We start from the raw sequence: 27,484 nt of genomic DNA, 5'->3' as shown, positions 1-27,484 counted from the left end.
AGGAGGATAAGATACTCTATCAGACCTAGGTAAAGTCTTATGTGTTAGATACCTGAAGAGACTCGGGCTGTAGAGTGGTGCTTGAGCTAGGTTCTCCAACCTCGCTCAACTCTATCATGCTCCCACTGTCTCCGCCAAGAATTTGTTCCTTCTCAAGGAACACTACTCCATCCTTGATTCCAACTTATCGGGGTTGTATCTTTTAACGTGGGTAGGGCAGCCCCAAATCTTAAGAAGCTTGAGATCGGACTTTTTCTCTTTCCATATCTCATATGGTGTAGACACTACCGATTTAGTTGAAACTCTGTTCAAAAGGTAAGCTGCGGTCTCTAGGGCATATCCCCAGAATGAGATGGGTAGGTTAGCAAAACTCATCATTGATCGTACCATGTCTAATAGCGTACGATTCCTCCTTTCAAATACATCATTGAGCTGAGGTATATAAGGAGGTGTCCATTAGGATAGAATCTCATGGTCCTTGAGGAACTTGGTAAACTCTGTACTTAAGTACTCACCTCTTTGATCTGATCGAAGAGTCTTGATACTCTTTTCAGTCTGATTCTCTACTTCATTCTTATACTCTCTAAATTTCTCAAAGGCCTCAGACTTGTACTTCATTAAGTACAAATGTCCATACCTTGAGAAATCATCAGTAAAGGTAATGAAGTAGGAGTAACAACCAATGGCATGAGTTGACTTGAGTCCATATACATCACTATGTATGAGTTCCAATAGTTCAGTAGCTCTTTCTCCAATTCCACTAAATAGAGAGTTGGTCAGTTTTCCACGAATGCAAGGCTCGCATGTTGCATATGACTAATAGTTGAATGGATATAGATATCCATCCTTTAGGAACTTTTGAATACTTCCCTCATGGATATGACATAGCTTATAATGTCATAGGTATGTACTGTTCACCTTATCTTGTTCCCTCTTAGACACACACATTCATGATATGTGGAGTAGTGTCTAGCATAAACAAACCATTATGCAATGTTCCTCTCATGATGATCTTATCATCTAATAGTATTGAACAACTATTATTCTAAAAAACTAATTTATATCCACTAACTATCAAACATGAAATTGAAATAATATTTTTGATAATAGAAGGAACAAAATAACATGCATCCAATGCAATAATAGCTCCACTAGGCAGATAGATGTAGGGCGACCTCGCCAACAGCTACTGTAGTAACTTTTGCTCTATTACCCATCTTGAGGTCCATCTAGCCTCTCGCTAGTCTCCTAGGCATTGCCAGAACCTACAACGAATTATAAATATGATAAGCACTACCGGTATCCAATACCCATGTGTTATCATAAGAGTCTAACAAATGAAGACTGATCATGAATGTACCTAAAGCTTCTCCAAGCTTCTGTTTTACCCTCTCTGCAAAGTACTCTTTATAGTTCCTCTTCTAGTGCCCATCCTTTCCGTAGTGGAAGCACTGGCCTTTGTCTTTTGTTGGATCTTTCTTAGCAACCTTTGCTTTACCTGGTATGCCCTTACCCTTGCCCTTCTTAAAGGACTTTTCTACTTTCCTTTTCTTTCTGGTCTCACTAGTGTAGAGAGCTGGCTTCTCTTTCTTGATAGTGCTCTCTGCTTCCCTCAACATTTTGAGGAGCTCCGAGTCACCTTAAACTTGTTCATAATAAAATTCATTATGAATTATGAAAAGAAATCTGGTAGGGACTAAAGCACAAGATCCACACATATATTATCCTCTAGGACCATTCCGAGACCTGTGAGTTTCTCTATCCACTCAATCATCTTTAGGATATGATTCTGAACCAGTATCCCCTCAGTCATCCTAGAGCATAAGAGGTTCTTGAATATCTCATATCATATAGGAGAATGTATCTGTCATCCATCTGCAGATATATATATACAACAAGCAATATAAAGTGATAAATGCCAAAATATAATAAGGGCAAAAAACTACGTGTCAAGTCACACATGCCATCACTCACGTGATTGGCTTGAAGGGTACATATGACTAGCACCACTAATCAAGAGGCTTGGGTAATTTGATGGAGATCTAATACCTAATAGGGTAGGATCCATTAGGGTTAAGTTGACAAAGGGTCTCTATAAATAGGAGGGAACTAAACACTCATAAGTTAGAGGTTTCTTAGTTCCCACCTCCTATTCTCCTCTCTCATTTTCCTTCTCAGATAGCAGGTGTGAAATTTTAGGCAGCGATTGGAGGAGCATCGTCGCAGCCCTATTGTGTGGATCGCTGCTAGAAAGAATGACGCTTGACCTTCTTTATCTGCAGGGATTCAGAGATATATGATCTCCCTAGGTAAAACATAATCTTTCATATACGTAGTTTTTGATTTTGCGAATTTTGTGCACCAATCTTCGCATGACGACGAACACATCATTGAAGAATTTGAAGATTTTTGTTTTCTGTTCTTCCATTATGCATGTGATATCACCCCTAGATTTCCCTACATATGAGATATCCGTCGGAGCCCCTATCTTATTGGATATCCAATAAGACCTTAAATTATTGGATCTCATGTATGAGATCCAATAAGAGCCAATGAGAGATTATTGGATAGAGATCCACTAATCTAAGTGGCTTGGATAGTTCGATGAAGATCCAATACCCAATAGGGCAGGATCCATTAGGGTAAGTTGATAGGAGACCTCTATAAATGGGAGGGAACCAAAGACTCATAGGCTAGAGGCTTCTTAGTTGACACCTCCTATTCTCCTCTCCCCTTCTCTTCCTCAAACAGTAGGCGTGGAGATTTGGACAATGATTCGAGGAGCGTTTTCACAGTCCTACCGTGTGGATCACCGTTAGAGATAAGGACGCTTAACCTACTTTATCCTCTCCTACAGATCTGTAGGATTTTAGGGATATATGATCTCTCTAGGTAACACAACTGTCTCACGTGTGATTTTTAGTTTTGTAGATTTTTGTGCACCAATCTTCGCACTATGATGAGCACCTTTTTAAAAAAATTAATATTTTTATTTTTATGTTCTTCCATTGCACATGTGATATAGCCCCTAGATTTTTTAACACAACCATTTAGCATTCCGTGAACAACTATAAGACCAATTGCCTCCATCATATAGATGAGTATATAGTACACTAGTCTATCCGGTTATCTCGAGGTCCCTCTCGAGTAACTTATGACCGAGATTATTTATGGTCTATGTTCAAAGGCAAATCAGTCTCATTATCATGATCTCATCATAATCTAATTCCCATCATATAGATCCATGAACATCACAACATATATGCAATAAGCAATATAAAGTGATAAAATTATTAAATAATATAATAAATAAAAAAGTGCATATCATGTCACACGTGCTATCACTCACATGATTGGCTTGTAGGGTACCTATGATTCGCACCTTTGGGGTACCCTACCCTAAGGTGCCCCATGCGGCTAGGAAACCATGGCTGTAGGATTGCCTTGGGCAACTAGGAAACCCTGGCCGCCAACTTGCCCCATGCGGTAAGGAGTCCTGGCCGCCAAGGGTGCCTCTTGTAGCCAAGAAACGTAGCTACAAGGGCTGCCATGCTACTGATTGAGAGCACCCTTACTGCTCTTGACCATGCTACTTTTGGCTAGGCCAAGAGGAGCAGGTTGTGCTCTCGGCTAAGGCTGCAAGTAGCCTTCGTCCAAAATTGTAGGGCAGCAACAGTTGCTACCCTTTCTCCCGTGTTCTGCGACAATAATTTTTGAAAAAAAATATTAATCTAAAACACCTTTTAGCAATGAGAAGATATGTAGTCTAGATCTTAAAACTATGATAAAAAATCGTGACAATCGCGCAAAAATAATTTTACGCGATTGAACACAACATATGTAGTTTATAAACCAATCTTTTGCATGAACAACCTGACTCTGATACCATTGTTTGAGAAATCTATGGTGACATCATATGCATAGAAGACAAACAGAAAATAAAATCCTAATTTTTTATAGAAAAATTAGTCTTTTGTTGTTGTGCAAAGATTGATACGTAAAAACCCACGAAAACGAAAAACTACACCTATAAGAAGATTATGTTACCCAAGGAGTTCGTATATCCCTAAATTTCTATATATCTATGGGAGAAGATGAAGTAGGTCAACTATCATCCTCTCTAACGATGATCCACATGATATGGGCTATGAAGACGCTCCTCAAAATCACTGCACAATCCTCCTCGTTGCACGCACCACGCAATCAAGAAGGGGTGACCATTCTTACTGTCCACATGCCCTAAATAGGAGCCGCAATTTGAGGAAAAGAGGGTAGAGGATAATAGAAGGTGGTAGCCAAAAAGGCCTAGCCTATGGCTCTTTGATTCCCTTCTATTTATAGAAGCCCCCTATCAACTTAACCGTAATGGATCATGTCATATTGGGTACTAGATCTCTATCCAACTACCCAAGTCTCTTCAATTAGTGGGTCTCTATTGAGCAATCTTTCATTGGCTTTTATTTGATCTTATCTATATGATCCAATAATTCAAGGACTTATTGGATATCCAATAAGATAGAGGCTCCAACGGATATCTCATATCTTAACCTCTATTCGTCGCAACATCTACCATATGTGTGTAACCCTCTAAGTCCAATATTGAGCTAGCCATGAGTCGTACCTATCAGAACTCCTTTTGGATCAGTAAATTTGGATCAGTAAATTATTATCTCCATAATAATTCACTTGACTTATCGACTGCGGACGTACTAGACCACTACGTCATAGTCTCTAGATGATACGAGGGAGTCCAATTCATTGGACTTGTTTATCCTCAGTTACCGTATATCTATAATCCTTCATCTATCTAATATCTCAAAGACCATATACCGGGCATGATATTGTTAGACCCATATGGTTTCTACTCAAGTCTGGCTCTAATCGGATTCTTCTAGAGAATTCTTTCTCTCTCAATTCGAATAACCCTAACTAGGGATTTGTTTGAGCTAGAACATATGAGATATTTCTCTAATGACATTGAGAGCAGTTGATCCTCTATCGATACTCAATAGCCCTCATAAGGTTGGTTGTTACTCCCGATGACCGGTTGTGCTAGATTTGGAACATCCAGGTCTGAGTCTAATATTAAAGAGTAGAGTACTCATATAGGACATCATTGGTGTCTCAAGTCTAAGGACCAGATATACCACTAGGATGACGAAATTACTGTCTAATAATGAGGTATCATCAACCATCCAGCATTCCATGAGCAGATCAATTAGTGAACTCATTCTCCAATGAGCACTTGCGCGGTATCCCTAGTGTCCCCACACGAGTAGCTATAAGACCAACAATCTTTATCATATGGACAAGTGTATAATACACTAGTCTATCTAGTCATCTCAATGTCTCTCTCGAGTGACCTATGACTAGGACTATTCAGGATCTGTGTTTAAAGATGAATCAGTCTCATTATCATGATTTCATCACGATCCGATTCCTATTATACAAATCCACGAACATCACAATATATGCAGAATGCAAGATAAAGTGATAAAATATAAAATAATATAATAAGTAAAAAATAATGTGTATCATCATGTCACACGTGTCGTTACTTACGTGATTGGCTTACAAGGCACCCATGACTAACAATGTTCACTCTTCAGTTGCAGCTCCAATTGATGTGTGGCATCGTCGTCGTAATCACCCATCGTCCTTTATATAGCAAAAATTATTTTCTCGTTATTCTCTTCCGTCCTTTAAAATCAACAGCATTATAACTTATTGTGATGTTTGTCATAGCAATAAAAGTCATAGACTACCTTTTGGAATATCCTCCATATCTTGCTCTAAATTATTTGAAATTATTTATACTAATATTTGGGGCCCTGTCCTAACCCCTTCTTTTGACAAGTTCAGATTTTATTTTTATTTTTAGACTATTTCACTAAGTGCACATGGTTATATCCTCTCCACCATAAATCTAAAGTTTCAACATTCTTTATAAACTTTAAAAAGTTGGTCGAGAATTTCTTTCATACTTCAATTAGAATAGTTTACTCTGATAGCGGAGGTAAATATTAAACCCTCACATCCTGCCTCTCAGCTTATAGTATACAACACCTCAAGTCACCCCCATATACTCTATAATTAGTTGGTTTTGCCAAATGTAAACATCAGTATATAGTTAAAACTAGTCTCATACTTCTATATCAAGCATCCATGCCACCAACTTTTTAGTTAGCTTTTCAAACTATAGTCTATCTCATTAATTATATGCTCACTCTAGTTTTACAATACTAGTCACCATTTGAAAAACTATTTCACATGCTTCTAAATCTTCAGAAATTGAAAGTTTTTTGCTGTCTATGTTATCTATGACTATATCCTTATACCTCACATAAGCTAATACCATGATCTAAGCCTTACATTTTTAACATACTCTCTTGAACAGAATACTTTCCAATGCTATAAACCACAAACTCAAAAAGTCTTTATATCACATCAAGTTATTTTTGTGGAATCTAATTTTCCTTTTCAAAACCATGAGCATCCTATTGTGCAAGCTCCTCCGACATAAATATATCACTGGTATATCTCTCCGATCCCGTCACACGAGCCTTCCACGACAGCATCCAGTCCTTACCCTTAGAATCCACACACTACTATTACTCCAGCTTAATAGTTCCTCACTCCCTCAATTATTTTTCCCATATTAATGAAGCAATGCCCATGGCAACGCCACCACTAGCTTTACCTTCTCCTAGACCCAATGACATTGAAGTACCATAAGTTGGCCTGACCCGTGTTAGTGACTCTCCACCAGCTATACTAATAACATAACCTATCACTTCCATAGCCCCTAGATATCCAATGACAACACACTCTAAAAGTAGTATTTTCAAACCATGTCAAGTCCTTGACTTACATACTATAACAAAATTCTCCCCTTAGACTAGTGAACCTACCACAATTACTCAAGCTCAAAAATCTCCACACTAGCGTAAAGCAATGTGTGAAGAATATGATGTCATTCTCCATAACTTTATATGGACCTTAGTACCCTTTCATCACACACAAAATATCATCGGGTATAAATGGGTCTTTCAAATTAACTGAAACCCAAATGAATCCATTGCTAGATATAAAGCGTGTCTAGTAACTAAAGGGTTTTATCAACGACCTAGTGTTGACTTCACAGAGACATTTAGTGTCATTGTTAAACTCATAACAATCTGACTTATCTTGAGTTTGACCATCTCAAAAGGCTGACACTTACTATAATTGGATGTTAAATATGCCTTTTTATAGGGGACTTTAATTGAGGATGCCTTTATGTAGTAACCTCTTGACTTCATTTATCCTCGGTATCGAAGACATGTTTATAAACTACAAAAAGTTATTTATGGACTTTGTTAAGCTCGAAGAGCTTGGTATACTGAACTTGGCTTGTTTTTTATGCTAACTGATTTCATCAACTCTAAGTCTAATATCTTGTTATTCCTACGATAACAAAATAAAGATACAATATATCTTCTAGTGTATGTGGATGATATTATTATCATGGGCAATTATTCTCTAGAGATTCAAGAATTCCTAAAGTAATTGGTCGATTGATTCTTCCTCAAAGATCTAGGAACCGTAAGTTGCTTTCTAAGAGTGAAAGCAACATTTATATATTCATGTCTCTTTTTATCACAAAGAAAGTACATTTAAGATTTATTATCAAAGATAAACATACAAGATGCAAAAGAGGTTACAACTCTCCTCTCTATTAGTGAATCACTTAAATTATGTGATGGAATCCCTGCTATGGACTTTACTTAATATCGACAAGTATATAGCTCCTTATAGTACTTTGCTCCCACTTGTTCAAATATTTCATTTATAGTCAATAAATTATCATAATTTATGCATCAGCCATCTACTATGCGTTAGGAACGAGTCAGCACTGAGAGGGGCAGGGGTGAATTAGTGCAGCAAAAAAAATATATTTTTAAAAAATCTTCGTTTTGATTAAACATGATTCCGACGAAAACCATTTCGTAAATATATTAACTTGAAAGTATACGAAAGAGTATAATGAGAAGGTAAAGCAAGTAAGGCAGTTTGCACGGAAGATAAACAGCAAAACAGAAATGCAAATTGTTTTATAGTGGTTCAGTCGTCGTGACCTACATCCACTCCATTGATTCCTCTACCGTCGAGGCCATCGGCATCCACTAACGATCTTTCTTGAATGGGCAAAGATCAACTACCCTTACAACTCAATTCTCCTTTTGACAAGTTTAAGAGAGAACCTTTACAACCCCCACAACCTCCTCTCTTAAGCTTCTCTAACACTTAGAGTTTGAGAGGAGTTCACATAAGATTACAACATCATTTTCTTTCATTTTCACTCTCAATTCTTATGTAAGTTAACCTGGGATGAGAGGGGTATTTATAGGCCTTAAGTGGATTCAAACTTAGAGCCTAAAAAGATTTCATCCCGGGTTTCTCGGGCCCTAGTGATACTACTACTTGTGTTGGACGGTACCACCGCCTGTAGCACTAACACTAGGCGGTACCACTACTTGGGAGATTGTGTTTGGGTGGTACCACCGCCCAGACTGGCGGTACCATCGCCTGACAGTCTTGGAGACTGATTTAAGCGGTACCACCGCCCAGACCGATGGTACCACTGCCTAACACAATCTCAGAGGCTGTGCCACGACGATTCCACTTGTTGGGTCACTATTTGGGCCTTTCATTGGGCCCAACACAGTCCATACATGGGCCCAACTGGCCCTTAATTGGGTTGGCCCAATTCCAATCCCAATTATATGCTAACTACGAAATTTATGACATACACTAAGCAAATTCGGTCCGGCTAGTCTAGGTTTCTTCCGGCAAGCTTCCGACGATCTTCCGGCGAACTTCCGACGATATCTCGGCAATGTTCCAATGGACTCCCGGGAAGCTCCTGGACTTCATGATGCTCTTTTTGGTGAGTTCCGATAAGCTTCTTTAGCAAGCTCCTGGACTTCTCGATCAATTCCGGTAGAACTTTTGATGAACGTCCGGACTTCCGATGAACTCTCGAACTCCCAACGAAGTCTCATTCTTGACACCGGGACTTCATTTTGCTTTATGCCTTGATTACTATCATAGTTAATCCTGCATAAATAAAACCTACTTTGGTCTATACAATTATTACAAAGCTTTAATCATGTTGTCCGACATGTCATTGGTTCATCAATGCTTCGTCCGATTCTTCGGCACATCATCCTCTCTTGTGGCCTATTGCCCAATCGGCCAGTTGACCTCCGCAATTTCGATTTCTTTACTGTAATTTTTTCTCTTCTTGGCCCGATGCCCAAACTCATGGCCCGAACCCTTTTGCCGATATATCGACCGATCCTCTAGCTCGACGTCCAATCTTCTGACATATTCCACTCCGGCCCAACATGATTCTTCTTGCTTTTAATTGTCTCTCCTTGGTCGAAGCTTCTTACATAACTCAAAATGCAGATAAGATAAACACTATCGATTTCTTTTATCATCAAAACCTGAGATTCAGCAATCTCTCCCTTTTTGATGATGATAACCAATTAATGACGGAGTTTACTTTAACTCCCCCTATCAATATGTCATATTGATAGAACTCGGATTCAAAAATCCAAGCAACATGTCATGAAAAATCATGCATAACATCATACTTCTCTCCCTTTGTTATAAAAAAAAAGGAGAAGTTCAACTATCAAGTGTTTAGACATACAAGTTCAAATCATTGCATAATAAACATAAACTCCAATTTTATCATCATGCAAGTTTTATAACATACAACTAGCAAATTTGTTCATCACCTTACAACATGCATAATCACCAAATCATCATTAATTTTGAAGATGTGCAAGATTACAAATTTTACAAGTTTGCATTTTTATTTCTTAAGATAGGTAAGCTAGCAATCTTTGGTGATGTTTAAGATATCATGTTCTTTCTTCTCTTTTGAGAAGTGCTATTTTTTGCTTCCTTTGCAAAACGCAAGCTAACAAAATTTTACATCATTTTATAACATGGAAGCTAGCAATTTGGCAAGTGTTTCTTCTCTTTGAAGTATGAAGGTTAACAAGTTTTTGAAAAAGAATGCAAGATAGCAAGCTAGCAAGATAGCAATGCATCATTTTAGAATATGCAAGCTAGCAAATTTAAAGTTTTACAAGTTTGTAAATTTTGCTAGATGTGCAAGTTAGTATGTTTGCTTTTCTTTACAATGTTCAAACTAGCAAGTTTTTCATACATAAAAGTTGGAAAAAATTTTGCATCTTGAGCTAGCAATTTTTCTTCTCCTTTGTCATTGTCAAAAAGAAGAGAAGACTATAATGTTGTAATTATGTTTTCCTTTACATCAATTTTAAAATCATGACAAAGTTAAAGTATCAATCTTTTTTCAATATGTTTGTGCATCATTATAGTTTTAAATTAAAACATACACAATTTTAAAACCTTACATTTCATTCTTACTTCATGCATGATACCAAAAATAAATCAATCATCACTATGGGCATATCATACATGATACTCAAGCATTTATGATACATCATTTTGAGCATAACATTTATGATGCTAAGATTGAAATTTTTAAGCATTTATCACTTCATGCATTAAATCAATATTTTGATCATTTATTTTCTCTTTCGCAATTGACAAAAAGAGACATAGGAGAAAAAAAAAGATATAATATCTTGATTCATGCATAAGAAATCTCAAGTTATAAATTTTAAAAAATCAAGATAAAGCTCATTCAAATTCAAATCGTCAAATCAAAATCATTTTCAAGAGATTCATAAAAAAAAAGATATAGATAGATTCATTAATCTCTCCTTTTTAGATAAATGGTTAGAAGAAACATAAGAGTTCAAAAACAAGATCTTGATTCATAGAAAAATCTCATGTATCAAATATCGAGAAATCAAGATGATGATTCATATAAAAAAATATCATAAGTTATAATCAATTCATGAATATCGAAAGAACTTTCATGATTCATTTGGATAATTTTCCTCTTTAGTAAATGATAAAAAGAAGCCTAGGAGATATAAGAATTTGATTCATAAATCTCAAGAATATGTGAAAGATTTGGATATATCATCTCATTATTAAAACAAATCATATAAAAAGAAATCCAAAATCATCATTAAAATTACTTTTCGGACAACTAAATGAAAGCAACATAGATAGGTTCCTATAAGATGAAAAGATATCTCATTTTCATTTAGTTTCAAATTTTTGATTGATTTCATGCAAGCATGCCTTTATCTTTTATACCAAATCTATGCATCATTCATTAAAACTGAAACCAAAGACAAAAATCATCAAGCCTTCTATACAAAAGCCATACATCATCATCGAAAAACAATATGAAAATCATCAAACTCACTAAACCCACTCTACTTAGACAGTATGCAGTATCGGAAACGATACTGCAATTGTCATTATCATAAGAAAAGCATGATCCCCTTTTATTTATTTATTTATTTATTTATTTTAACTAATTAAAAAAACTCATGAAAAGCATCAAGTTATTTCAAAATAAAGTAAAGGGGTTTCATTTGAGTTGTTTACCTCGTTGACAAAAGCTGTTAAAGTGTAGTTCGCCACTTGCTCTTGTTGGTTTGCTCCTCGTCTTCGGAGGTACTCGTTTCGTCCTAAAGTGTTTTCTTCTTAGCAAGTAGTTGCATTCTTTTTAAGTTTACTTTTAATTTTCAATTCTTATTTTTAAAACTTTTTAATCTTTATTGTGAGAAGTTCAATTTCATCATGAGTTTTCGCTCGAGTGGTCTTCTTTTATTCTAAGTGCAAAATCCTTTATGTTCTTTGGAAAGTTGTTCTCAAGTTCATTATGTGCCACATTGATCATTTCATAGGTCATGAAAGACCCGATAAGTTCTTTGATCGAAAAAGTATTCAAATCTTTAGCCTCTTGAATGATTGTTACTTTAGGATCCCAAGTTTTAGAAAGAGATTGTAAAACTTTATTAACAAGTTAAAGATTTGAAAAATATTTGCCAAGAGCTTTTAAACCTTTGACAACATTCGTAAAACGGGTGTACATGTCAATAATGGTTTCATATGGCTTCATTTGAAATAGTTCAAAATCATGCATCAAAAGATTTATCTTAGAATCTTTTACTCTACTAGTGCTTTCGTGTGTGATTTCGAGTGTGTGCTAAATATCAAAAGTCGTTTCACAAGTAGAAACCGATTGAATTCATTCTTGTCTAAGGCGCAAAATAGAGTATTCATATCTCTAGCATTTAAAGAAAAAGTTTTCTTCTCCAAATCATTCCATTCATTCATTATAGTAGAAAACTTTTGAAATCTATTTTCAATAATATTCCATAAGTTTAAATCCATAGAAAGCAAGAAAACTCTCATAGAAAGCAAACTCGATTCCGACGAAATCCCTTTCGTAAAGATATTAACTTGAAAGCGTATGAAAGAGTGTAATGAGAAGGTAAAGCAAGTAAGGTAGTTTGCATGGAAGATAAATAGCAAAACAGAAATGTAAACCATTTTATAGTGGTTCGATCATCGTGACCTATATCCACTCCACTGATACCTCTACCGTCGAGGTTACCGACATCCACTAACGATCTTCCTTCAATGGGCGAAGATCAACTACCCTTACAACTCGATTTTTCTTTTGATAGGTTCAGGAGAGAACCTTTACAACCCCCACAACCTCCTCTCTTAAGTTTCTCTAACACTTTAGTTTAAGAGGAGTTCACACAAGATTACAATAGCGTTTTCTTTCTTTTTTACTCTTAATTCTTATGTAAGTTAACTAGGGATGAAAGGGGAATTTATAGGTCTCAAGTGGATTTAAACTTGGAGTCTAAAAAGATCTCATCTCGGGTTTCCCGGGTCCTAGCGGTACCATCACCTGAGAGACTGTGTCTGGGTTTTATCACCGCCTGACACAATCTCGGAGACTATACCACGACGGTTCCACCTGTTGGGTCACTATTTGGGCCTTTCATTGGGCCCAACACAGTCCACACATGGGCCCAATTGACCCCTAATTGGGTTGGCCCAATTTCAATCCCAATTATGTGCTAATTATGAAATTTAAGCCATATACTAAGCAAATTCGGTCTGGTTAGTCTAGGTTTCTTCCGGCGAGCTTCCGGTGATCTTCCGACGAACTTCTGATAATCTTTCAGCAATGTTCCAGTGGACTCTCGACAAGCTCCTAGACTTCATGACGATCTTCTTAGCGAGTTCCGACAAGCTTCTTCGGCAAGCTCTTGGACTTCTCGGTTAATTCTGGCAGAACTTTCGACGAACGTCCGGACTTTCGACGAACTCTCAAACTCCCAACGAAGTCTCGTTCTTGACTTCAGGACTTCATTTTGCTTTATGCCTTAATCACTATCATAATTAATCCTACACAAATAAAACCTACTTCGATTTAGACAATTATTACAAAACTTAAATCATGATGTCTCGCATGTCATTGGTTCATCAATGCTTCGTCCGATTCTTCGGCGCATCGTCCTCTCTTGCAGCCTATTGCCCAATCGGCTAGTTAACCTCCGCAACTTCGATTTCCTTAACGTAATTTCTGCTCTTCTTGGCACGATGCTCGAAGTCATGGCCTGAAGCCTTCTGCCGATATGTCGCCCGATCCTCCGGCTCGACGTCTAATCTTCTGACATGTTCCACTCCGGCCTAACATGATTCTTCCTACTTTTAATTATCTCTTCCTGATTGAAGTTTCCTGCATCACTCAGAACACAGATAAGATAAACACTATCAATTGGTTTTATCATCAAAATCTGAGATTCAATACTATGCATTAATCTATGATCAAACGAATTTTGTGATATGTTAAAGGGACATCCAATCATGGCCTTTTTATTCATAAATAATCCCCACTTCATCTCCATGCTTTTGTCAATGCCGATTGGGTAGGGAACTTTGATGATAGAACATCTACGTCGAGTATATTATTTTTCTTAGAGCTAATCCAATCAGTTAGAGTTCTAAGAAGCAAAAGATAGTCGCATAGTAAGCTGAATATCGTGCCATCGCCACTATTACTATATAACTCAATTGTATCACAAATTTACTTAAGGAACTTAACGTCAACTCTGCCCTTACTCCTACAATATATTGTGATAATATTTGAGTTACATACTTATACGCTAATCTAGTGTTTCACTCACGCATGAAACACATAGCCATCGTCTTCTATTTCATAAGAGATTGAATTATCAGACATTAACTATGTGTGTCTCACGTACATATGGCTGATCAACTAGCAAACTCACTCACAAAGTCTTTCGCTCATAAATTATTTTTATTGTATCGATCGAAGATCGATATCCTTAATAGAAGCTCAATCTTATAAGGATATAATAGCAGATAAGGACATTAACTATGTGTATCTCACTGATCAACTAGCAGAATTACTGACGAAGTCTTTCACTCACGCATGAAATCTCTCGATTCAAAAAAATTCTCTCATCTCACGTGTATAAATAAATATTATATTTAATAAATTCAATCGAAGTTTTGTAATTACATTCAATCTTATCGATAACGACAGCTTGGTGGCAGACAGCGTCAGCATCACCATGTACTTAGAGCTCGGAAGAAGCAAAAACTTTGGCCACATTAGCAAGGCTGTGAGAGCACATCAAAAGCTGACTTCCAAGCACATAGCTTCTTCTCACGCCATTCCAAGATTGTGCCCAGCTTTGAAGAAAGATGAGACATTTCTGGGGGCGTTCATGAAGTGGACCTGTTGCAGTCACCATTAAATCCCGCCACGTTCATGAATTCTTTACGTCAACGTGCCTCAACCAACACTCAACCTCCCCTACCACAGACTGAGCAGTCAACGATGCACACGTTTTTACCCACCGTTCCAGCTATATAATGTTTACCGGCACATTTTAATCTTATGCAACTCGGATTTATATGGATCCGTCCCCTATTTCATATTGCATCCAATATAAAAGCTTTTATGAAAGCAAAGAAATCATCATTACAACTTACGAAGATAATGCGCTCATTTTATTGATGCTGTACTGTTATTACAATCAGACTAACCCATTAAGATCATTATGGCGTGACTGTTGGCCATACGATAAACCCAGTGTTTTATTTATTGACTTATCTTGGACCGGCGAATCATTCTTTATGGTCGGGTCGGTTCAGCTCCTCCCTGAGCCGGGCCGGGGAATGCGGAGCGTCGCGCCCGCCACGGACCCCGCGGCCTTGCACGAGCCGTACAAGTCGAAGAGCGCGAACCAGCCGACGAGCGCCGCGACCTTCCGCCGGACAGCGACCGCGACTCTGCATCTGTCGTCGGCGCCGTCGTCCTCGGCAGGCGGGGGGCCCTTGGCGCACTCGGCGAGGGCGATGGCGAACGGGTCGGCGGCCGGGCAGTCCGTGACGGGGAGGGAGCGGAGGGGTGGCGGGCGCGGGAGGGCGGGGCGGGCGGGGCGGGCAGCGGGGGGCGCCTTGGGGTTCTTGGCGATGCCGGGGCGGTGCTCCCACGAGAAGGGGACAGCGGAGGAGCAGAGGGAGGGCGAGGAGGCGGCGACGGTGGAGAGGGAGCGAGAGCGGGAGCGGCGGTGGCGGCGGCGGCGGATGCGGCAGGGGAAGATCTCCAGCGGAGATCCTGCGGCGGAGGAGTCGGCCGGGGACGATTCCTTCATGGCGTCGCCGCCGGAGCGGTGAATACGACGAGCGAAGTGGCGGAGATGGATGGATGGCGTGGGAATTTAAACGGGCGACGCTTCGTTGAGATTCGTGCTTCCGTTGATGTGGAATGGTATCGTTGTCGTTCTGTGTGTATTCTTTTGACGGGCCAATAGTGACGACACAATAATGATAATGGATAAGGAAAGAGGCCGCTCTTGTTCTTCCTCACAATAGCAAGGAAGGCGTTTAGAGTTGTCGTTAAAAACAGATTCAGAATGACTAACATTTTTCCTTCAATTAGAAGAGTAGCCGAGAAAGAGATGTAGTCTCGGGCGAACGCAGAGCTCATGTTGAGCATATATAGGGGTTTAGTGGAGGACAGCATATAGACAAACAAAGATTGAGGGTTTATGTAATAGTTGGGTGCTATAGGAAAAAAACCATTTGAAATGAATAAAATACATAAAACCCCAAATTAACGATAATAGATTCATCCAATTTTATAAATCTATTTAAGTTTTGCCTGCAACTTGAACGGAGATCCTCCCAATAATAGATCCTGTAAGTGGAAGATGCATCACATCTACAAAACATTATCACTAAAATGATTATTTTTATTTTTTAATTAGTAGCAATTAATAATCACGAGGTATAAGATAATACATTTAGAATGTGTATTAAGGGTTCGATATATATATATTTCGAATATAAATTGATATTTCATATATTTTTTTTTGAATCACATTTGACTTGGGTGCTGTATTGACAATGCTAAAATGTTGATGCTATATTAAAGTAACATTAGCATTCTAACATTTGCGAGGTGTTGATGTAATTTTTAAAAATTTTAAGATACCGTATGATAGCATCTAAAATCATAATTTTGTTAATATGTTTTAACGAGAAATCAACATGATTTATGTCTTCAATAAATTAAATTTTCATTTATTTTTTCTAAAAAGCATTTTATATTTATTTGTATGATTATATTTTTATTTGTTATATATTCAGGACATACAATTTTTTTTTATAGGATTACATTTATTTATTTAACTATTTTTAATTTAAATAAAAATATGTATTTATTTTTGAATAAATATTAATAATATTAGAAGGGCAAATTTATCACATAATATTTAATAAAATTTTAAAATATAATATTATCATATATATATATATATATATATATATATATATAATAATTTTATCTATCGTTTACCAAGCACTCAAAGCATTCCACAACTCTATATTTACTCAAATCTTTTTCTTCACATGCAAATGTGTTATCAAACAAAACCAAAGACAAAACTTTTCTATATTTACTCAAATGTGTTATCCACATGCAAGTTTGCATTTTTTAGGCTATGCTCTTTTACTAAATCCACAACTTTATATTTACTCAAATTTTTAGGCCAAACTATTCTTCTTAATAATATAGTATCATAGTCATATGTTCATTCTATTATTTATATCTTTTCATCTTGACTTGTCCATGGCTTGATGTTTTAATCTTAAAACATCAATTTTGAGAATTCCAATATGAATATGTTATTTCTATTAATTTAATAGAATAATCCAAAGACATATTATCTTTATATTCTTTTAATATTGTTTTCAATCTATTCTCATCAGTTGTAAACTATTTATTTATTTTATATGATTTTTGGGTATCTGGTTATTATTTTTATTTCCTTTTTATTGGGCCCATTTAGGTGGTGCACAAATTAGATTTGATTATGATATGTTCGTTGTGGGTTGATGATGTCTTCAAATTTATGGAATAGTGGAAACATTTGAGATGAGTAATAATGTGGTAGTTATTGCGTCATATGAAATTATAACGGCCAACGGTCATTTTTTTTGTTTGTTACGTTTTCCTTCTTCGTTGGTGGGAGGCACCATCCGACGGTGGACGCTCTCATGGCGACGTCTCCGCAATTGCCTCCGCCCCTCTCGCCTCCCCGCAAATCCCCCAACCATCGGTACCCTAACCCTAACGCTCACCCTCTCACTCCCCTCTTCTTCCTCCTCCACCCTTCACTTTTCCCTCCTCCTCCTCCTATGGCCGCTTCGCCCTGCTTCCGCCGCCGCAGCACCCACGCCGACGCCGCCGGCCGACCCCAGCTCCGGCGCGGAAGATGAGGGCCATCGGATCCACCACCTCCTGGGTTCTCCCCTTCCGCCGCCGCCCGGCGGTCACCCCGCCACCGGCCTCCGTCCTCCTCCACCTTCGCCGCCGCCCTTGGCAGCCCCGCCGCATCCTCGACCCCGGCGGCGACGCTGTTCTTCGCTGGAACCGCATCTTTCTCGTCTCCTGCCTCGTCGGCCTCTTCGTCGATCCCCTCTACTTCTACCTCCTCTACATCGGCGGCCCCGCCTGCGTCCGCATCGACGTCAATCTCGGCATCATTGTCACCTTCTTCCGCACCGTCGCTGACCTCTTCTATCTGGGTCACATGCTCCTCAAGTTTCGCATCGCATTCGTGGCGCCCAGCTCAAGGGTCTTCGGCAGAGGCGAGCTCGTCACGGATCCCCACCAGATTGCCATGCGCTACCTCAAAGGCGACTTTGTCATCGATCTCATCGCTATGCTCCCCATCCCCCAGGTAGGTATTCTTCCTACCCGCCAATTCAAATATCTTCTTCTTGTTCTTTTTCTCGGTGTGTTCTCGTCCTATGCTATATAATCTTGTCCGACCAGCAGCCAAACCTTGAAACAACGTAGCAATGCGCCATATATATACCTTGCTCAATCCTCTGTATAATGTACGGTTGATCATTCACAGAGATAAAACTGATCATCCATGCTAAACAAACAAACTGACTATTCCCAGGTGCCCATATATTAAAATGCTGTGGAACGTCCAAACTAGATTTATGAGTTGTTTTATATTACAATGTGCATTGCTTTATGTGTCAATTATACAAATTATCTCGAGTCCTGAACAATTTAAATGTGACTTTCCTGTTAATTCAACCAAGAGCAGGTTAGATATATCAATCAGGATACAGGTAAAATCTTCAGCTGTGTACCATTTTTAATCATTTCAGGTACCTGAGTAGGCAAAGAAGTTGTGACAGGGAGCACAATGGATTCTCTGATAGTCCTTTCCTCTGAAATCTGGTTTACCATGGACTCGTAATAGATTATGGATAGGAACGGCAATTGTAACCCAAACCTCTGTTGCAACAGCTCTGTTGGGTCTGGTTTGAGTAGCTTTGACGATGTGGTTGAAACATAATTTTCAGAAACAAGGTCAGGTCCCATTCCATTCCATCCTCGTATGCCCCACGCCTGAAAAAATTATCCCCTTCTATTATAATTTAATAAAAAATTACATATCTGATTAGTTATCCACAATGCTATGGGCTGGGGAAAACTGAATGATTAGATTTGGTGCAGGTCTAGCTAGAGTGCCATTAGATTTCTTAACCTGGATCAGGGATAGGACAAGATTTTTGAGTGGTGGAGCAGGAATGAGTTATGTTAAACTCGTCCCTTCTCGCTCCATTTTCATTCCTTGTGGAACCAATTTGAGGATGATACTTATTACCTATTTTAAGAATAGGCACAGGACCCAGCTCTAAGAGGAACCTAACAATTAATCCTTCTCAGTGCCATTCACCAGTAGTGATGAACCCAGAATCTAAAACCTACCCATGAATGACACAAGGAAATATTGATCGTAGGTGTTGAATCTTGGATTTTGATGATGAAACTAATTGAGAGTGTTTATGATTTAATCTGCGTTTTGAGTGACGTAGGAAGCTGGGATCAGGAAGAGACAATTAAAGCAGGAAGAATCATATTGGGCCGAAGAAAAACATTTAAGAAGATTAGATGTCTAGTCGGAGAATTGGTCGACATATCGACAGAAGGCTTCGGGCCATGGATTCTCTGATAGTCCTTTCCTCTGAAATCTAGTTTACCATGGATTCATAATAGATTATGGATAGGAACGGCAATTGTAACCCAAACCTCTGTTGCACCAGCTATGTTAGGTCTGGTTTGAGTAGCTTTGACGATGTGGTTGGAACATAATTTTCAGAAACCAGGTCAGGTCCTATTCCATTCCATCCTCGTATGCCCCATGTCGGAAAAAATTATCCCCCTCTATTATAATTTAATAAAAAAAATTACATATCTGATTAGTTATCCACAATGCTATGGGCTGGCGAAAACTGAATTATCAGATTTGGTGCAAGTCTAGCTAAAGTGCCATTAGATTTCTAAACCTGGATCAGGGATAGGACAAGATTTTTGAGTGGTGGAACAGGAATGAGTTATGTTAAACTCATCCCTCCTCGCTCCAATTTGAGGATGATACTTATTACCTGTTTTAGGAATAGGCACAGGACCCAGCTCTGAGAGGATCCTAACAATTAATCCTTCTCGGTGCCATTCACCAGTAGTGATGAACCCAGAATCTAATACCTACCCATGAATGACACAGGGAAATATTGGTCATAGGATCTGCTAGGCACAGGGTCCTGTGCCTGCTTAAAGCCAGGTAAGCACAGACCCTACCCTGAAGGTACATCAGTATGCAACACTGGTCAACAGTGGTATATTTTCATGAAGAGAACAAGAGTTTCTGTACAATCTAATATGACAAAGATAGTTGGATATAGCATCAGGTTATTAAAGAAAATATTTTTCTATTGGTTTCTGAATTTTCTAATGAAAATTAGAAAACTAGGCTATAGAGGTTTTTTCTTTTTCTGAATGCCAATTGGATTCTCTCTCTTTGAGGAATAAGTTAAAACTTTCATCTTTGTCCTTCCAAGATATTATTATCAAGTTTTATAAGTGTACCTGAAGATGGTTTACACCTAGTGGTATCCAAAAGAATAAAGGGGGGTTACAACTTTCATAGAGCTAATGTATTTTAAGTTGGTATATATAAGAACATTTGCAGAACTCTGTTTCCTGAGTCATTTTCCTTGTCTGAAATTATTTTTTGGTGAATAATAGTAAGAAATCAATCCTTTCATTGCATAGACTTATTATAGATTTTCTGTTTGTTATTTGTTTCTCATGGTTAATTGCTTTACCCATGACTATGATGTATTCTAAAAGGTCAAAATTGACTTAAAATCTTAAGTTCCTTACTTGCTAGCTTCATATTTTAAATTTGGTACAAACTTGAACATTTTTCAGCCTAAAATAGTGATCATCAAACTGAAACACAGGATTCTTGAGATAACTTCTATGAGTGTTTAAGAAAATAAATTTTATTTTTATGGAAAAATGCATTTGTGTACTCTGTAAAATGAAATTGTTCCATTGAAAACACCAGTATACCATGCATGTTAGGGATATGAGTCTAACCCAGTAAAATATTTTGACAAATGAAATAAACTTGAACCAGATTGAGATTGTGTTGACTGGCATATGCTAAATTATGGATTTGTTTTAGATCCTATTTGAGTTGTTTAGACAGGGATATCATAGTTTATACTTTAAAGTTCTTATAATGTATTTTTTTTAAATTTGAGTTATTAAGAACATGATCTCCTTTTCTGCAATCTTTGACAACATGGCTGTGGTTCGGTTAGTCAGTAAGACTGAGAGACAATGGCCATAAATTTAGGATAACTAGTTTTTTTAATCATACAATGTAGCTTTGATCTTTAGAATATCAGAAATCCGGTAGGTTTTATTTGACGTCTAAGGCCTTTGTTCCAGGTGTTTCTGCAAGTTTCAGATCTTCATATTCATGATAAGATGGTATTGGCATGGGATCCATAATGATCATTCTATACCATGCCAATTTGCTTCTGGAATAAATCAATATGCTGATGAAAATTATATTATTATTGGACATTCTTTTACCTGGAAACATTCATGAAAATCGTGAAATATGCTCGATGATGCTAATTTTCTTAAAATGAATTGGTTTTTTCTTATTATAGCATTATTCATGGACTTTAGGGAAAATATCATTTTGTCTTGATTTTTGTTCTTTTGCAGATAATCATCTGGTTTGTGATTCCAGCAGTGAGCAGCTCTTCAGCGAATCACACCAACAATACACTTTCCTTAATTGTTTTCATCCAATATATTCCAAGATTATTTCTCATTTTTCCTTTGAATGCACGGATTGTTAAGGCCACAGGAGTAGTTACAAAAACTGCATGGGCAGGAGCAGCATACAATCTCCTTCTGTATATGCTGGCAAGCCATGTATGCTTCTTTATTAGTTATCTTTTCCCAGTTATCGCAATATATTTTTCTTGAGTGAGAAATTTTGACTATCTTATCACCTATACAGGTTCTTGGAGCTTTATGGTATCTTTTGTCCATTGAGCGCCAGTACACCTGCTGGATCACAGAGTGCATTAAAGAAAATGCCACTATGACAATGCCAATGTGCAACCCTAGGTTTTTGGACTGTAGTAGCTTAGAGCTGCCTGAACGGAAGGCGTGGCGCAATAGTACCCTTCTGCTTAGTAATTGTGATGCCACAAGTGATAGTGCCAAGTTTAATTTTGGCATGTTTGCAGATGCTTTGACTAGTGAGATTGTTGCAGCAACTTTCATTGAGAAGTATCTGTATTGCCTTTGGTGGGGATTGAAAAATCTAAGGTAAATCTATTGCTGACAATTTATTTCTGATTGCCATATTTTGAGCACAGTTTCTCCATTACTTGCCCCATCTTCTTCTTTCTCTTCCATTTACTTTGGTGATTCTTAAAAGGCATGTACTGAAGATGTAAAGAACAGCATAGTTTATTACAAATGTATTCATTGGATAAGGAACAAAGCTTACACAAATATCCAGAACAATGCAACTTCAACTATACCTGGGAAAATTATATGAAATCTGCCAGTAGGAGGCATTATGTACTTTTTTAACAATGACAGGCTAAGAAAACTGGGTATTTAATGCTTTCTGGAATATCTGATTCTTGTAATTTCTTTGTCTTTAAAGTGCTCTTTTTATTTGTTTGTTGTCACAGTTCAGTATATTATTCCTTATAATTTGCAAATAATCATACTTTTGTCGCAAAAATAAAATGCCTTGTGACTCTTTTATCAGTTTACCTCTTGAGGATCTAAAATTAGTGCTTTATATCATTTCTATTCAGTTCATATGGACAGAATCTGGCAACAACTACTTATGTCGGGGAAACAACATTTGCGATTCTGATATGCATTGTGGGTCTTGTTCTATTTTCACATTTAATTGGAAACATGCAGGTAACATTTCTTGACATTAATTTTTATAAATTAATTTTATTGAGCCACGCGTGTTGTATCCCTCACTATATTTTCTGGATCTCATTGCTTTCTGTAGGTAAATATATGGTAATTAATGTGATTGTTCAATTTTTTGGTATAGAGATTTTGTTAAACCTGCTCATTCAAATACAGATCTGTGGATGGCTTTTGTCTTCATGTTCATTTTCCTTGTTCTAGGTTTATTGCGTCTATTTCTGTTCTGCTGATTCTTCATTATTCTTGAAAACTTATGTGCAAATACATGTATTGCTTCACCTTATTCTTTTACGTCCGTGCAATATATTATGTGTCTCCAATTGATTAAAGTCTATTGATTCTATAACTTTAATATTTTTTCAAAAGTCTTTCTTAAGTATTTCTAGGTGATCTTACTGTTGCAATTCAGTTTTCATGCCTGTTCCTCAAGCATCGTCGTGCTTTTGTTTCACTTGTCAAAGCTATCTCATCTTGTTTTCCTCCAAAGATCCAGCAGTTGATCCATGTCATTTCCATATAGTAGCATAAAAATTTATTTATTATGAAGCAGGTCTATTAGTTGTGTCCTTATTTTCTAAAAGTTCATTTCCATTATGTGTTTAGCTTGTGGCCCATAAAAATATCACCCTCTCTTATGTGGATCTTGTGTGTGTTTCTGCTGCTTTTGGATTTGGATGAGTATCAAAATGGGATCATAGAGTAGCTTAACGAATTTCAGCTGAGGGAAATTGAAGCAGTCTGCCTCCATTTATTTTGGCAGAAGAAGAGGATAGATTTGTGTTTCACCTTTCTATAGGTTTGATACAGGTCATCAAATCATATTTATGATTGAAATTATGTTTTAGAACATAAATCTTCTTATTATGTATTATCAGTTAAAATAATATGACTTAAATCATGAATTCCTAGAGGTTCTTATCTTGAAGCAGTGATAGGATCTGAAAGGTATCATAAGCTACACTATATAATTAAACTACGTAACCTTTGTTTTTAATTTCCTTCCACAATTCATAGTTTTCTGTGAAACTCCATAAGTTGGAGTGAGCTATTGTATCATTGACAATATCTATAGTTCTGGATGCTGAATCTCGAACTGAAGATGTTCTGACTTGGGCTTGCATTGTTGCAAGATGATTCTAATATAGAATCAAGTTTATGGAATCTTACATTGACTTCTCTATGTATAGTCATTGACCACCTGTACAAATATGGTACTTAAATCCTTGGGCTAATTAAGCATCTAGTGGTGGTTTTCTTTCGATGTGTTCTTTTCTTTAGAGGCAGGAGACCACAAGTTATGTCTGCCCTGTTTATAAAGACCTGCTATAGAGTGGTCAAAGTGGTTGTTTCATGAACAGGCAAAAGAAGTGTCAGGTACATAATTGTATGATGATTAATCTGATTCTACTGTGGTTATAGAGTATTAGAAAGATAAATTAAGGTGCAGTTTTGATGTGTCATTGTATGTTTTTCCACATTTCTTCCCAGCAATATGTTAGAATGACTTTGAAATATACACTTGTTATGTGTGATTGGCATTCTAAGCATCACATTTACTCAAAGTCAACATATCTGGCCAAGTGATTTGCTAGCTTAAATTATGATTTATTGGGTATCATCTTGGATTCAGTTTCTGGTTTTTGTTTTACGATATTTTTCTTCTTTGGCAGGTTCTTTGTTTTGTGAAAGAAAACTTATTTTTTGTGATGCTTGATCGCTCTCTGCATGTATTATTCATATTATGATTACAGGATCAAGTAAAACTACCTTTTCTATTGCTGTATATCATTGCACTGAATTCACTCCATGTAATTCATACTTGAAAAAAAACTCCATAGTAAAATTAATTACTTATGTTTGATTTGAAATATAATTCTAGCATTATGTCCTTTCATGTCTTGTTTATTGAACTGATCTCTGTTCTCTTGGTTGCACAGTCCATCATCATCCTTTTTTGTTCCTCTGCTTTCAGACCTACTTGCAGTCTATTACTGTGAGACTAGAAGAATGGCGAGTGAAGCAAAGAGACACAGAGGAGTGGATGAGGCATCGTCAACTACCGCCCGACCTACAAGAACGTGTTCGGCGTTTCGTCCAGTACAAGTGGCTTGCTACTAGAGGTGTCGATGAAGAATCAATTTTGCAATCTTTACCTTTGGATCTCCGTCGCGAAATCCAACGTCATCTATGTCTTGGTCTCGTTCGTCGAGTGAGTGTGGCCCTCCATTCCCGCATTCCTTACCTCTTTTCCTTTTTATATTGTCGGACTTGGATCGAAAAAAATGAGGATTACAGATCGTTTATGAGAATTTAGCTTCATGCGGTTCGCTAAAATAAGGATTGCAAGCACTAAATTGTCAGGTCCCGTTCTTCTCACAAATGGATGATCAGCTTCTGGATGCTATCTGTGAACGACTGGTCTCATCCCTGAGCACCAAGGACACGTACATCGTCCGGGAGGGTGACCCAGTCAATGAAATGCTCTTCATCATTCGAGGTCAACTCGAAAGCTCTACAACTAACGGCGGCAGGAGCGGTTTCTTCAACTCCATCACTCTGAGACCTGGGGACTTCTGCGGCGAGGAGTTGTTGACATGGGCTCTGATGCCCAACCCCAGCATGAACTTTCCTTCATCGACTCGAACCGTTCGGGCCCTCAGTGAAGTCGAAGCGTTTGCGCTTCGAGCTGAAGATCTCAAGTTCGTCGCCAACCAATTCAAGCGTCTCCACAGCAAGAAACTGCAGCATGCTTTCAGGTTCTATTCATACCAATGGAGGACTTGGGGAGCTTGCTTCATACAAGTTGCATGGCGGCGGTACAAGAAGAGGAAATTGGCCAGGGAGCTGGCCGAACAAGAGTACCCCGACTATGACCCAGTACTGGAGGACGATGAGAGCCAGGATATGGAGCATGATGGGGCTCCTTTGCTTGCTGACTATGCCGATGGCGGTGAAGTCTCATCAGGAGAAACCGAAACCGGGAGCAATTTCCAGCATCTCGGGGCGACGATACTCGCTTCGAAGTTTGCCAAGAACACAAAGAGAGGAGCAAATCAGAAGATCAATCAGCTCAGTAAGGCTGCCACTAGCATCAAGCTGCCGAAGTTGTTGAAGCCGGATGAACCTGATTTCTCCATGAACAATTTGGATGACAAATGACGGACATGCTGTTTGTTAGATTGTAAAACAAAAAACAAAAAAAAAACAAAAAAAAAAACAAAAAAAAAATGTCCATAAAACCGTAACTAGGAAATTTTCCAGCCATCTTGATGTAAAAGTAGCAGTATATCCAAAAAATCTAAAACTGCTGCCTTTTGCGTTGCGTGATGACTTTGCATGTTTCTCCTTTTTCACTTTAGAAGTCACTGGGTTTCTGATGCAAAATGGATTATAAAAAACAAATGGCTCGTTACTTAGTGCACTGTATGTCAGATTGGATAAGATCGGGTCGTGACACTGTAAGCTTAGATTTTACTTGAGAAAATGGTATACAGATTATTAAGAGATCACTCAATCTTTTTCACATTGGCTATATTGCCTGGTTCTTATCGTTCCTTGTGTTTTGTTGCAAGTTTTCTTATAACTTGGAGATATGGTGGTGCTTATTCCTCTAAACAAGATTAGCTAACCCCCACAACCTGCATCTAAATAGACTATAAATGATCCAAACCTCAGCTTTATTTTTTATCTGAATATAATTTTTTTGAAGATCGCCTTACATCAAAACCATGAATTGTCATTTATTTTATTTCTTGAAAGGAATAAGTTCGAAGACAAGTTTTGATCATGGTGAATCGATAATTTTTACTAGCAAAACCAATGATATCTTCAAAATAATAGTATATATATATATATATATATATATATCTATCTATCTATCTATCTATATATTTACAAATGATGAGGATGAGATTCAATTTGAAAATTTAGTATTGACATTATTAGGGCTAAAAACATATTTTTTTAGAAAAAAAAGATATTAATTAAAGCTTGTTATTATTGACAGCCATATTAATTATATATCTACTGTTTACCATCCTATTTATTAGTGGATATTTATTAGTTAATAGGTGGAGATGAAAAACATATTATTGATATCCTTTCTATTGGGATTAATAACTAATTCAAGATTCTTGGTATTAGCGTCTCGATAGGATAAGCAATTATAGTAAAAAAAAAAAATTCTGATAATTAAAGTTCGGTTCATTTATAAATTTCTTATGATATAAAGACGAGAATACGTAAAGTAGATTACAAATCTTCTCCTTTTAGTCACAATCGTATTGTAAATTTAAAGATCTATTGTTATTTGATTTTAGATTTTAATATTAAAATTTTTCATAAAATAATAAATGTTTAGTTTATAATTTTTAAATTTTTCTTCAACTCTCTATTTTTTTTTCTAGAGAGATTAAGAAATAAGTATAAATTTTTCTTCACGCAGAAAACACTCATAATAGCAAAACCCTGTGATAACGTTAGAAGAACAGTGGAGAGTTAAGCTTGTCTTATCGTAGTCATCAAAATGTGTGGCTCGCAGGAGGAGAGGGTCAAACATATTGTCATGGAATTAAATTGCTAGTAACTGTTTGCAATGTCAACGGGTGATGGATAGAGGTA

At 37.4% G+C, this 27,484-nt stretch overlaps 2 protein-coding genes across 2 annotated transcripts; one reads left to right on the top strand and one right to left on the bottom strand.

Annotated features, from left to right (window-relative positions):
* Nucleotides 1–14,987: 14,987 nt before the first annotated feature.
* Nucleotides 14,988–15,769, bottom strand: LOC135627165 (uncharacterized). Its single transcript, XM_065133161.1, has one exon. It carries the CDS (start codon nt 15,654–15,656, stop codon nt 15,150–15,152), a length of 507 nt encoding a protein of 168 aa, XP_064989233.1. The 5' UTR covers nt 15,657–15,769; the 3' UTR covers nt 14,988–15,149.
* A 1,861-nt stretch (nt 15,770–17,630) lies between these two features.
* LOC135626845 (cyclic nucleotide-gated ion channel 18-like) lies at nt 17,631–26,121 on the top strand. Its single transcript, XM_065132575.1, has 6 exons — nt 17,631–18,248; nt 21,617–21,829; nt 21,918–22,231; nt 22,735–22,846; nt 24,837–25,073; nt 25,226–26,121. The coding sequence occupies exons 1-6, from the start codon at nt 17,781–17,783 to the stop codon at nt 26,021–26,023; spliced, it is 2,142 nt and encodes a 713-aa protein (XP_064988647.1). The 5' UTR covers nt 17,631–17,780; the 3' UTR covers nt 26,024–26,121.
* The last annotated feature ends 1,363 nt before the right edge of the window (nt 26,122–27,484 follow it).

The sequence above is a fragment of the Musa acuminata genome, chromosome BXJ2-11 (assembly GCF_036884655.1).
Source record: "Musa acuminata AAA Group cultivar baxijiao chromosome BXJ2-11, Cavendish_Baxijiao_AAA, whole genome shotgun sequence".
Classification (NCBI taxonomy): Eukaryota; Viridiplantae; Streptophyta; class Magnoliopsida; order Zingiberales; family Musaceae; genus Musa; species Musa acuminata.
The sequence above is the reverse complement of the archived record's forward strand: the minus strand, read 5'-3'. Positions and strand labels throughout refer to the sequence as shown.